Source organism: Pezoporus occidentalis, unplaced genomic scaffold (genome assembly GCF_034315485.1).
Source record: "Pezoporus occidentalis ecotype Australia unplaced genomic scaffold, CSIRO_AGI_Poc_V1 ctg122, whole genome shotgun sequence".
Classification (NCBI taxonomy): Eukaryota; Metazoa; Chordata; class Aves; order Psittaciformes; family Psittacidae; genus Pezoporus; species Pezoporus occidentalis.
In genome coordinates, this window is record NW_026913016.1 from 228,135 (window position 1) to 240,681 (window position 12,547).

The 12,547-nt window shown below is 40.6% G+C and overlaps 1 protein-coding gene and 1 long non-coding RNA gene across 5 annotated transcripts in view; one reads left to right on the forward strand and one right to left on the reverse strand.

The window, feature by feature from the left end:
- Positions 1-178: 178 nt before the first annotated feature.
- Positions 179-2,919, reverse strand: LOC134157894 (uncharacterized). Its single transcript, XR_009962515.1, has 2 exons — positions 2,786-2,919; positions 179-1,472 (listed from the first exon to the last, which is right to left on the reverse strand). It is a non-coding gene; the product is annotated as an uncharacterized LOC134157894 (long non-coding RNA).
- The window catches only part of RCBTB1 (RCC1 and BTB domain containing protein 1), a 25,732-nt gene continuing 15,748 nt past the window's right edge, over positions 2,564-12,547 (forward strand). For 2 of the 4 annotated variants that reach the window (XR_009962514.1, XR_009962513.1), the window contains exons 1-5: positions 2,565-2,673; positions 8,242-8,412; positions 9,238-9,388; positions 9,867-10,033; positions 11,971-12,129. Coding sequence is in view for 2 of the 4 variants with exons in the window: in XM_062607319.1 (XP_062463303.1) it covers positions 8,269-8,412; positions 9,238-9,388; positions 9,867-10,033; positions 11,971-12,129 (621 nt within the window). In the remaining 2 variants the exon portion in view is untranslated. Of the gene's footprint in view, positions 2,674-8,241; positions 8,413-9,237; positions 9,389-9,866; positions 10,034-11,970; positions 12,130-12,547 lie in introns of all 4 variants that reach the window. The other 2 variants (XM_062607319.1, XM_062607318.1) reach the window with 2 other exon arrangements.

Sequence of the window (12,547 nt, forward strand, 5' to 3'; positions counted from 1 at the left end):
TGCTGTGCTATTGTCCATTTTCAATCTCCAGTGTTCCCAGTTTGGTCACTTGAGAAAAGCACATCAAAGTCACCTGCTACTGTTACCAAGGGAGATGTTAGCTGAGACTATCAATATAAGAGAGAGGGTAAGGCCAGCATCTCAGCTGACCCACCAAAGTCAGCAAGAGTTACACACATTGTCTGTATACTGTCTTTAGCAATATTTCCTTTTATTCCACAAAACTTGTCTCTGAATATCATGGTTTTGTCTAGTTGGCGTATTTAATGCTTTCATAACATTTCCAGTTTGTCATAACTTTTCCAAGACGGATATAAGGTTTCATATCCCTTTCCTTTAAGAAAAAATGGTTGGGGGATGGTTGCTTTTTGTTATCATTGGCTTTTAAAAAAAGCCAAACTGAAAGACAAAGAACTGAAACTAGTTATTTGAGAGATTATAAAATTACTTCTGCTCCATACAGAGCAATTTTTTTAGCTGTTTCAGCCAATTGTAAAGTTCTGGCACAGTATAAACTGTCAACAACCACTGTTTAAGGACCTACTGCACACAGTAAAAACTGATTAGTGATAATTAATAACAACAAACTTAAACCCACATGAATAAAAAAACCTGACTGGAGGTTTGTGTTCCAGTACTTGCTAGAACAACCAGGTTTCTTGTGTATCGTAACTAAGCAGGTCTGTTCTACAGGTACTAAATAGGATCAAAGTTCTGTTTACAGAGCTCCACCTTCAACACCACTCCCTAGCACTGTCAGGAAAGGCAGCTGTTCTTGATCGATGATTCCTCTGTGGAGCTACAAACACAAGCTGAAAATAAGCATTGTGTATGTTCCCATTCTGGCCCTTCTAGGGCTTCCTGTGGAGGCTCTGATGACACTGTTCAACATATCTCCTTATTTATGCCTTCTCTTTCTGTTGCTCCAGAATTTGCACAGCCAATTCAGCACTGCTTTGCTGATGCCAGCTAAGGTCACACAAGAGCACAGCAAGCAGGAACTTAGCAGGGAACATCTCTTTTTGCCCCAGACCTACTGCTGTGCTTTCCTCGCTTCATATTCCAGGGCAGAATTTGCTCAGCATCACTGACTTCCTCTCAGAGGGATCCATCCAAACTTCATTCCTGGGTAGTGAACTTGATTTTTCTTTTCCCCTTTTTAAATCACAATTTCTTCTTTAAACAGTTTCCTCCTAATCTGACCAGCCCTAAACTGATACTTCCAGTGGGCCCTCCCCTACTGCTTTATGTTTCAGACTGATCAGTTCCTCTCCTGCTGCAAACTCCAGCTGCCTCCTGACCCTGTGCACTGTCAGGAAAATAAAGAAATCTTGAGAAAAGTGGAAGGCATTTCCTGGTAACAACTTTGTGTAGCAAAAGAGCTCTCTTGGGATGGCTAGTCTCCAATCTTCCCTTTCCTGGATACTCCCCCAGCTTTGTCTCCTACTTGATCCACAGGTGTAGACACAGAACTGTAACAAGACAAAATTACAGAATCATAGAATAGTCAGGGTTGGAAAGGACCTTGAGATCATCTAGTTCTAACCCCTCTGCCATGGGCAAAGACACCTTCCACTACACCAGGTTGCTCCAAGCCCCATCCAACCTGGCCTTGAACACTTCCAGGGATGAGGCATCCACAGCTTCTCTGGGCAACCAGTGCCAGTGTCTCACCAACACTCACTGTAAATAGCTTCTTCCTTACATCTAACCTGAATCCCCCCTATTTAAGCTTTAACCCATTACCCCTTGTATTATGTTAATGCTAAGTTGTAATAGGCACTTATGTACTGGCTAAGTATCTTTGAATGGAGACAAGCCTTTAAGTGCCTGTGTCAGAAGACAGTCAACACAGTCTATGGGATGCAGCTGGTTTCAGACACTACAGACCTGCAGCAGAACCGGCACATACCCCATCACAGCCCTGCTCGGCTCTGTCCGCGGAAGGAGGCCTGGGCTGCTTGCGACCTCATCTCATTCTCTCCTCGCCCTCACGCCAGTGAAGGTGTGGAGGCAGAAAGGTGCCATTCAGCCTCACCGCTAAAGGGAGCGGTGGCCGTGCCCGCCGGCCTGCCCCTGCCGCGGACCCAGCTACCGAGAGCAAAGACAAGCTCCCGGGCCCTCATGAGCGCCCTCAGAGCGATGCCTGCGCAGGGGGGATACCGGCCAGGCCAGGCCAGGCCAGGCCAGGCCAGGCCAGGCCAGGAGCCGCAGCTGAGGTACCGAGAGGACGGGACGGGACCGCCAGGGGCAGGCCCCAAACAGCGACAGCCAAACCCGCGGAGGTTGAGCGGAGACGTCACGTGGTCGCGCTTACCGCGTCCAATAGGCGGTGAGAGGAGGGAGGAACTGCTCATCGTCGGACACGTGACGGCGAGCGCGAACGGTCAAGCGGGAGGGGTCCCTCCCGAGGCTTGCCGTCACGTGACACGCCCCCCAGCCGCCCTCGGCCCCAGCCCGCCCCGCCGCTGTCACGTGCGTGGTGCAGGCTCCCACGCTGCGCGCCCAGTCGTGCCCGCTTAGCTCGCGCTGGGGCTGGCGCCGAACGGCCGTAACGGTTCCAACGGCCGGTAACGGTTCCAACGGCCGGTAACACAGCGGCTCTGGCGGGGGCGCCTCAGAGGCAGCGGGAGCGGCCGCGGGGAGTCCGCCGGGGAATGCCGCAGGGACCGGGTGAGAAGCGCTGGGCGCTGTGAGGGCCGCGGGTGGGCGGGCGCGGTGGGTCCTCGGTGAGGGGCGGCAGGGCCCGTGGAACCCGTCTGGAGGAGGAAAGGGTCCCGCTTACGTAAACAGGGCTCGGTTGGGGGTCATGATGCGAGTGACTTGGCGAAGCTTTCCTTCGGTCCGCCTGTGACTTCTCCCACACAGCTGTCTGAAAGGCTCTCTTCCTGCTTCACATAGCTCACAATATGTGCTCACAGTATGTTTTGGTTTGTTTTTTTTTTTTTTTTTTCTGTTTCGTGGTGTTTCAGTTTATCCTTCCCTTTGTTGTCTGCTTCCTGAAGGCTCAACATCTCTTCCCCCTCGCTGGGCTCGTGAAAAAACACGAATAGTGTTTTTTCAGTTATTAATACAGTTCTTCTAAATTTAATATTGAATTAATATTTACTTTATAAAAGGAACATTCAGAGTTCTGATGTACAAAGTTTAACTGACCTCGTTCGGAAAGCATGTTGTCATCTACTGATGAAAGGTAAAATCGTATTGAGTCATTTAAACTAGGGGTGGTCTTATGACAGAAATAAATGGAAATGTGTTTGAAACGCGAAGGTTTTTAGGAAAAACAGCGTTTGGAAGATGAAGTAGTTCTTTAGAGCCTTAATGTGAATGTTTTCCTTTGAATGCTCTCTCTATGCATTGGTTCGGAATACAGGTATTGCTTTAGAAGATGTCTTGTCCTGAGTGAATAGTTCAGTAAGTTGCAGTGATGGCTCAGCTTAAAAAAAAAAAAAATAAAAAGAAGGCACATTGTGATTGTAACTACAGTTTTGTTATGGTGTGTGGATGATTGCTATCTTACTAAGGGTTTTTTCCTATGGCTAGAACAGTCTTATGTTCAGTAGTATTTATTTGCGTAGTGTTTTTTACTTGTATCTCTTTCAGATGGTTACTCAAAGCAAATAGGAGGTTTACTTGTCAGATCAGAAGGTTTTTCGTTCCCTTGCTTGCTCATAAGAAGCATCCAAAAATAAATCGTGCAGAGGTTTGAACACACAGATTTTGTCATAGAAATCTTGCCTTATGTAAGGTCTAAGGAAAGTGAACTGAGGCATGTGATTTCAGGGAGTGCAATATCCTTGTGTCAGTAGGGAGAAAACCTCAATAATATGACTTGGGTCACACATCTAATTAATGTCAGTCGTATGTATTCTTTCCAAATTCTGTCTCAATACTGAAATATGAGATTAAAACACCAGACATAAACTGGAGAAAACATGGAGAAGATTAGTGTTACATCTAGGATTTTACTCTTTCTTGGTTGATGTGTACTTAAAAAGGTCAAGTGTGCCAGTTCTTTCGTGTTGATCTAAAGCCAGATATCCCAGCTTTTGTGTTCTCACTTCTGTTTATAATTCCTGTAGACAATTAGGAGAAATGAAGGCCTGACCCTGCAGTTTCTTTCTGTACTGGAGAGAATCTGCCCAGCCAGAATAAACTGCAGCACTGGAGGGGCTGAGGAAAGAGTGAGGCAAACAAACATGCAATTGTGTTGAAATAGTCTTTACAAATTAGGGGATAATCTTTGAGGAGTTATAGTTTTTTTTGTTGCAATGACAATGGGTACTGTTTAGCTGGTAGGATATTGTGGTAGGCTGTTGTTATCTTCAGTGTGGATTTGCGTAGCTGAATATAAACTCTTTAAAACTTCGTGTAAAATCATTTAACAAAACATTTTGTAACTACTGGTGGGTTTTCTAGTTTTGTTTTGTGTTGTTTTTTTTTTTTTTCTTTAAGGCAGGGATGCATGTTTGCCTGAATGTATTGTTGAGAATCAGCCTGAATGCCTTTTCTTTAAAAGGCAAACTAGTGAGAAGTTGAATGCATAGGAAGCAATTTAATACCAAATTTTTGAAGGGCTTATGTGTCTGAAACCATGTGGGTTTTTTAAATCTCGAGCAAATCTAGATTTTTTTTTCCCTAACCTTGTTGACTGCTCTGAGTTCAATTTCTTTTTATCCCACTGTACAGCCAGTTCAGTTTCCTTCTCAACAAGTCATCCTTTCTTGCTTTTTTTAGCCTCACTGAAATTCAAACAATCATCTTTGTTCCTGTTTGTATACCAAGATTGTTGGATAATTTTAAAGATGTCAAAGTAGTTAGAAGAGGGATTGCTGATATAAGTGCCCTCTGCTGGTTAGCTCTGCATTAGAGTAAAGGTACATGGTGTGTAGTTGTTTATCACTGGATCATGCAGTAGAAATGAAAAGACAGTTAAAGGCAGTGACATACAGTATTTCTGAAAGCAGCTAACTACCAGAGCACCAAATTTAAGCTTTTGAGTTTTGTACTCGTAAGGCTTTCAACTGCAGTTAACTTAAAATCTAGATGTTGATGTGTGACAGGTATGCCTCAGAGCTGCTGCTGCCGTGTTGCATATGGAATCTAAACAATAGCTTGAGAGTTAATACATTGAAACAGCTATTTGCTTACAGTTTAAAATAACCATTACTTTGGACTAAATCTAGTGCATTTGCTACTACATTTGCACATACAAACTTTCAGTTAGGATGCAGACAGTGCATAATATGTAATGTGGCAGGGTCCAGGCCTCTATGTGATTATCAGGAGACATAAATAATAACCTTAGCTCTCTTACTGATGCAGTACACAAATGGTGAGTGAAGGATGCTGTGTTTCTTTGTGCCACTGCTTGCAATGACCTGACTGAAGTCTCCTAGATCAGCCCTTCATAGCAAACGTTTGCCCAGAAGAAACTCTGCAGACACCTTTCCCCTTGTATCTAGGCAAACGTTGTGCAAGGGTGGAGTTTGAGTGTGATTGGTGTGAGAAGTTAATCACTGTATTGCAGAGTGTCTGCCCTTTTGGAAAGCATGCAGTATGTCTTAGAGGATGCTACAATTAATTAGATTTCTGTTTTGGTGGTGCTTATGCCTAGGTTGGGCACGCACTTTCTGTGGAAATGGAGAATAAGTAGTTAAAGCAGTGTTCCATGCACAGTTAAAGCTCAGGAACAGTAAGTCCCAGAACTTTCAGGTTTATGTGTAATTTCACTCATTTAGATATAAGCAGGAACAAAAATAGCTGCTGTTCCTAGTGTAAAAATGTTGCAACTGAATAATGACAGGTACTCTAACAAATGGCAGCATGTAAGGGCAACATTTAATAGTTGTAGAGGAAGGGGAAAGGGTCTGTGTTTAGGAGAAACAGTGAGTATTATATAAAAGGCAAGAGATGTCTTCTGTTTGTTTAAAGATTTTTGTGCTAAAGTTGGAGAGGTTTTAGGCTTGAGATCTATTAAAGAAACTAGGTTGGCAGTGACAGATGAGTTGCCATTAAAAGCCTTTTAAGGAAAACCTTTGAAATAACTTTGTAGGGTTGTAGTAATAGTTGAAATTGGAAATATACAGCACTGTTTTAGATAAAGCAGTATTACATAAGTCAGAATGAACTTCTGTGGATGAACATCTGTGGATGGAGTTCATTGCTCATGTCTTCAATCTGGAAATTCTTGTGTGCTTGAAAGCTTTTCTTTTATCTACGGGTATTAATTTGTCTGACAAGATACCCAGTTGAGCTTTGAGGCATAAAAAATGCAGTGTGACTTGGACAGGTTTGAGAAGTGCTTGGAAATGTTTTGTTGAAGAGGAGTGATTAACTGAGTCGTACAGTAGTGGAAAATAAGCCAAGCCGATTAAAGACCTAGTGCAGAGATCATTAAGAGGAGCACATTTTAAACTGGATATTAAGGATAGAATATATTCTCAGGGTGCTTTAGAAGTTGTTAATTTACTAGGACATTCTCCATCAAAATAAGATTTTTGTCTTCGTATCTTAAATTGATAGGATATGTTGAAAAGAACTTCTGTGAAGAAAATAGTGTTTTGTAATGTCCAATTTATGACAGTCTTGCACATTGCTAATTGTACATTATACAAGGCAAAATAAATAGGGAAAGTCAGAAGGAACAATTACTTGGTCTGCGCAAATGAGCAAGTCAGCACTGTCTCCTTTTAACTGATTGACAGTGTCATGTTAAGAGATTTGCCAAAGCAAGGTAACAGATCTTGGCACCTGGCGGCCTGAGTTTGTAACGTGACTAGAAATTAAGAAGGCTTAAGCGCATTGAGATCTGTTTAGCTGCACAGAACGTGCTGTGGTCTCGATATCACATAGACTTTTAAAAGCTGTTCTACAAATATAATTAGTATGAATGTGCCATCTGGAGACTTCAGGTGTTTTCAAGACCTGCTTCAAATCTGAAATGTAGCATGAAGGCAGGCTCTTAGTGGGAGAAGTGCCTGTAGAGTAGAGCTGGGTTTGTTGGAGCAAGGTTACAAAATCTAATCAGGAGACAAGTCTGGGTTTTGTTTGTGTTGGTTTCTTTTTGCATACAAATTTCCAATGTGACCCCAGTGTTTCTCAAACTTCTTAAAAATATAACAAGCCCCCTCCTTCCACTAAACATCTGCACTGAAAGACCTGTGCTTTGGGATTGACTGCTGGTTTTGAATAGCTTTCTGAAGCCGTGTCTTGGTGTCAGCAGTTTTGAAAATCATCAGAACCAAATGATTTATCTTTTTTTTTTTTTATGATTTACTGTAATTTCTTTCATGTCACTGACATTCTGTGGCATTCTCTATCTAGTGCTTTTAAGATCTCACAAAATTTGCTGATACTCTTGAGCATGGATCATAGGTTGGCAGTGGCAGAATCCCTTCAGGTTATGAGCAGTGTTACAGTTTTTATGTGCAGGATTGGAGACCTAGATAAGCTCTGTGTGCTTGTGTTGACTGTCAGCTTTATTCTTGACCTGGTGCAATTGTCCTAGGGAGACTGGGAAGATGGGGCATTGTGGAAGGATGGTTTGTATAGTCTGTGTTCATTGACAGATAATGTCTATACCCAGTTCATATTTCCAGCTTTTCATGTTGTCAGCTTGTTTTTAATAGATTATGACAATTTTACTTGATCAGTTCTCTCTGTCACTGCTTAATTGTACAAACTTGTGAGTTTATCTCATGCTTTTGTGCTCTCACAAATAGTTTTTGATCATAAGAAAAGATTTTGATTATGCAAGAGATGGCAGATTTATGTCATGTGCTCAACAGCTGCTTTATTTTTATTTGCAGATTTGACATACACATCAACAGCTCACTTATATGGCATATATAAGTTGTAAGACTACAATAAAATTCGTGAGTGAAAATTTTATAAATAGGAATCCCAGCTGAAATGCTCTCTGAAAATTCCCTCAGAAGTCCCCTATGCCACAGGGGGTGTCACAAAGTTTGTATGTTTGATTGTAGAACAGCAGATGTTCAGTTGTACCAATTACAATTTACTCATTCTGTTAAGAAAAGGCCTGTTCTTCGAGCATCCTACCAGTGACTTGCTATTTGTCCACCTTCATACATACATGATTACCTATTTCTTGCAGAACAGAATGTTATACTTTCAAAGCTGCAACACGTGTTTTCTCCCACTTAAAGGAAGTTTTCTTACTGCCTGCTGATTGAAGTGCAGAATACACTTTCTAATAAGTTTCTGTTTTTATTACAGCAGTGTCGTCTTACTTGTAGAAACATTATGACACACAGCAGCATCATGGTGGATGTAAGCAAGTGGCCAATATTTACCTTACTGTCACCTCAAGAAATAGCATCTATTCGGAAAGCGTGTGTATTTGGTACGTCAGCCAATGAAGCTATATACGTAACGCACAATGATGAGGTAAGGCTGTGATAAACTGGAACATATACCCTACAATTAGTTGTTTTCATAGTCCACTGAATACTTGTAAATGGCTTATCAAAAGCATTGTGTGAAATTTGTGTATTTCAAAATATGTTGGATGTAACTTTTAATTTCTTTTTTAGTCCTGTATGGGGACAATATAGATGGAGTATTTAGAAAACTTGCAAATGGCAAAGGCCAGGATGGATTACGTGCACTTTTGAAGACAGTCAGAATTCAAAAGAAGTTGTTGTAGCTTGAAATTAAGTGCAAGCGCTCCAGGTATGAAGATACGTAATTAGGTTATGGCTTGCTAAATAACAGTACAGCAGAAGATTATCTGTGGATTTTAATGATTCTGAAACAATGCGAGTTAGCATTGTGCTGCTGAAAGAGAACAAGCCAGGTGTTTTGGGGTGTATTAATGGGAAGGTTTCTTGTAAGAGTGGGTAGAGTAGGACTTCATTTTTTTTTTTCCCCTAAGTCCTGTCAAAGCTGCCTGAAGGATGAGCCTCTCACAGTACAACTGTGGCTGCTCTTTGCAAACTGCTTTTAAAAGAAGGGGCTGTCTTCCACTTTCACAGTTTAATACTTCTTATAGTACAGTTCCCACAAATGAGAGGCCTTCATGGATGTGAAGAATTTAATTTCATCATTTAACTTCCAAAGTGTCTCCATGCTGGCTCTTGAGCTTGTTAACTTCCGTGAGTGAAGTCTCTAGCCCTCGAGAGTCCATAGTTTCATGAAGAACTGGATATTGCCACATCTGTCCATACCTGAGTATAAATCACTTGAAATCAGTATTCCTCTTTTTTTTTTCAGGTATTTGTTTTTGGACTGAATTGCAGTAATTGTTTGGGAACTGGAGATAACCAGAGCACAATAGTACCAAAGAAATTAGAAGCCTTATGTGGAAAGAAGATTTCCAGTCTCAGTTATGGAAGTGGACCCCATGTTGTACTTAGCACTGAAGGTAGAAAATTAACATTTAGTATTGAAACATCAGTTACGGATTTTAAGTTCCACTTGCATTTAACAAGAGTGGGTTAACGTGTAATTGTATTTTGTTAATTAGGTAATGCACACTAAGGGTTTCTTATTGTTCTTAAGTGGAGCTAAAGGTACTCAGGAATAGGTAGAGCAAGTTTCCATTTCCATTATGTTGCAACTATAAAGCTTTACTCTTATCATTTATGACATACTTAGTCTTACCTGTGCACTTCCATGTGTTTCCACAATAAACCTAGAGGTTTATTTTGTGATATGTGTATAAAATAGTTGCATATGAAGTACACAGTTTTTTAGTATACAGATGATTTTTGCAATAGTTTTGCTCTTTGTTAATACCCTTTCACTTTCTTGTTGATGTTTTTAATCTCTTAGAATTCTGTCTATCTCAATTTCCTTGGAATTTTTGGTGGTTTTTATCACAAATGTCAATATTTTTGCAGATGGTGAAGTATATGCTTGGGGACATAATGGTTACAGCCAACTCGGGAATGGCACAACTAATCAGGGCATTACTCCTGTTCAAGTTTGCACAAATCTGTTAGTAAAGAAAGTGGTGGAAGTAGCTTGTGGCTCTCATCATTCCATGGCTCTGTCATTTGATGGGGATGTAAGTTGAAACCTGTTCAAATCTCTTAATCTCCTTCTTGATGTGAGTAGTGCAAGGGACCTTGCAGTCTGACATTTCTCTTTCTCTGTAGTGTAGTTACAACATAACTTTTTTTTTCTACTGTCTTAAACTAGGGTGTCCTTCTCTTCAGACCAGATTTGAAAACAACTCAAAGAAACACCCACCCACAAACCCCAACAAAAAAAACCCGTCCAACCACAAAAAAAAAATGGGATAAAAGCTTAATAAACTATTGTGTCTTGCATTTGTGGTGTGTCCTACAGGGACAAGACCAGAAAGCTGTGTCACAGGTGAAATAATAGTTTATAAAGTGCAAAATGTAACGCTGATTTACTTACAGTTCTGTTGTTTAAGAGGTATTATTGTGTTGTTTGTATTCACTGCTTACTTTGGTCTGTTTCTTGTAGTCTTCATGATTTCCAGGTTTTTACTGTGAAAGAATATTGCGCTACACACCTCTGAATACCTTTGTGTGTAGCTAATGAAAGAGAACCTGGTTTATAACCAAGTTTGCTTTGTTCTATTCGTTTACATGGCTTAAGGCTAGATGTCACGGGAAACACATAAAATTAGTTTCCAGTTAGTCAGATTTGAGCAATCTGTGCATATCTGATTTGAGTTGCATGTTACTGCACAGCGGAAAGCCTCGTTTCAGCTCTGCTTTAGCAAAAGAAGAGTTCTAATTTTAAAATCTTCCTAAAAATGAAAATGTAAACTACAGGTTTTTTTCATCCTGGTAATCTGAGCATGCCTCTATTATGGTTCAGTAGAGTCATAATGTAACAGTAATACAAAGTAGCAAATCAGTATTTGAGGGTAGGAAAGATGTGTTGGGTTAATTTAAGTGTTGTATTTGGAAGGAGAGCCTATTCTTAGGGAAGATCTTCATGCCATCACGTTTGACTTGGTTAAACCATAAAATCTGGTGTGTGTGCAAGAGGGAGAGGGTGTTCATGCATTAGTTAAACTAGTGGTGCCAGCTACTGTAAGTGACTGCTGTGGTGGCCATGCTGTCTCTTGTAATGAATGTCAGATGCTTGAAATGTCTGTGGAAGCAGGGAAGTTTCTTTGTATTTACCATGGAGTTGGGATTTACAGCTTGCTTGCCATTGTGGCTAGCTAATGTGCTATAAAACTGTCCTTAGCATACCTTTCAGTAGTTTAGTCTGTTTGTGCTCTGAGGTTTAATCTCTACCAGAACTGATTATACAGAAAGCAGCAAAATATGTTAAGTAGAGTTTTTCTTATAGAAAGATTTGGCTGCAGAAGCCCTTGTGTCTTGGTACATCTGGAGGGTCATTGAAGTCGTAAGTATTCATGGGAATACTTGTCATAATGTGCTGGTTTTGACTGGTATGGAATTAATTTTTTATTATAGAATCATAGAATGGTTAGGGTTGGAAAGGACCTTCAAATCATTTAGTACCAACTCCTCTGCCATGGGCAAGAGCACCTCACCCTAGACTGTGTCACTGAAGGCTCTGTCCAGCCTGGCCTTGAGCACTGCCAGGGATGGAGCATTTATCTCTTCTTTGGGCAACCTGTTCCAGTGTCTACAGTAAAGAATGTCTTCCTTATGCTTCCTTGTTCATAGTAGCTGTTATGGGGACAGTCCACTAACTATGTTCTCTGTCTTGTAATCTGACATATGTTTAATACAGAAATATGTTCCTTTGTTTTCCTGTTGTAGTCAGATACTCCAGTTCTGTAGCAAGAAGCTGAAAAAAGTCCTATGTTCATATTTGCTAGTTCAGTCATATTGCTGTTTATAATTTTCAGCTGTTGAAATTTGATTTTAAGCATTTTAGCTTGTTCAGTAGGATAATTTACTCTGTCTGATAATAACTACAGTAAGATTATAATTTATTACTATCATTACAGCTTAAATTGCATTTTTTGTTTGTTTTTATGGACAGCTGTATGCTTGGGGCTATAATAACTGTGGTCAAGTTGGATCTGGATCTACAGCAAACCAGCCAACTCCTCGTAGAGTTTCAAACTGTTTACAGGGTAAAGTGATAGTTGGCATTGCTTGTGGTCAGACCTCCTCCATGGCTATAGTAAACAATGGCGAGGTAAGCATTGCTGTGTTCTCATGGTCTCTGTTACCTGAACAGAGGTTAACCTTTGAACATGGAGAGATGCTGACATAGAGTGCTGAAGTTACAGAGTTGTATTGATAGAGTTATATTGATAACTTCTGTGAGATAAATTTAAGGAAAATACTGCTATTAACTGGAAATACTGTCTTCAACAGATTCTTTAACAGATGTCTTAATTACATTGATTTTTGAAAGTGTGCAGAGTTAAATAGTTAATCTTGCTGCAAGAATACATTGATATATCCTGATTCTTAAGCACATGGCTTGACTGCCAGCAATAAAACTGAACCCAGTGTTTGCACATTGCCCTAGTATTCTGCAACTGTTCTGTTTCACAAAGGTTTATGGCGCTATCTTGCTTCTAGGTATGAACTGTAACCTCAATCTTACT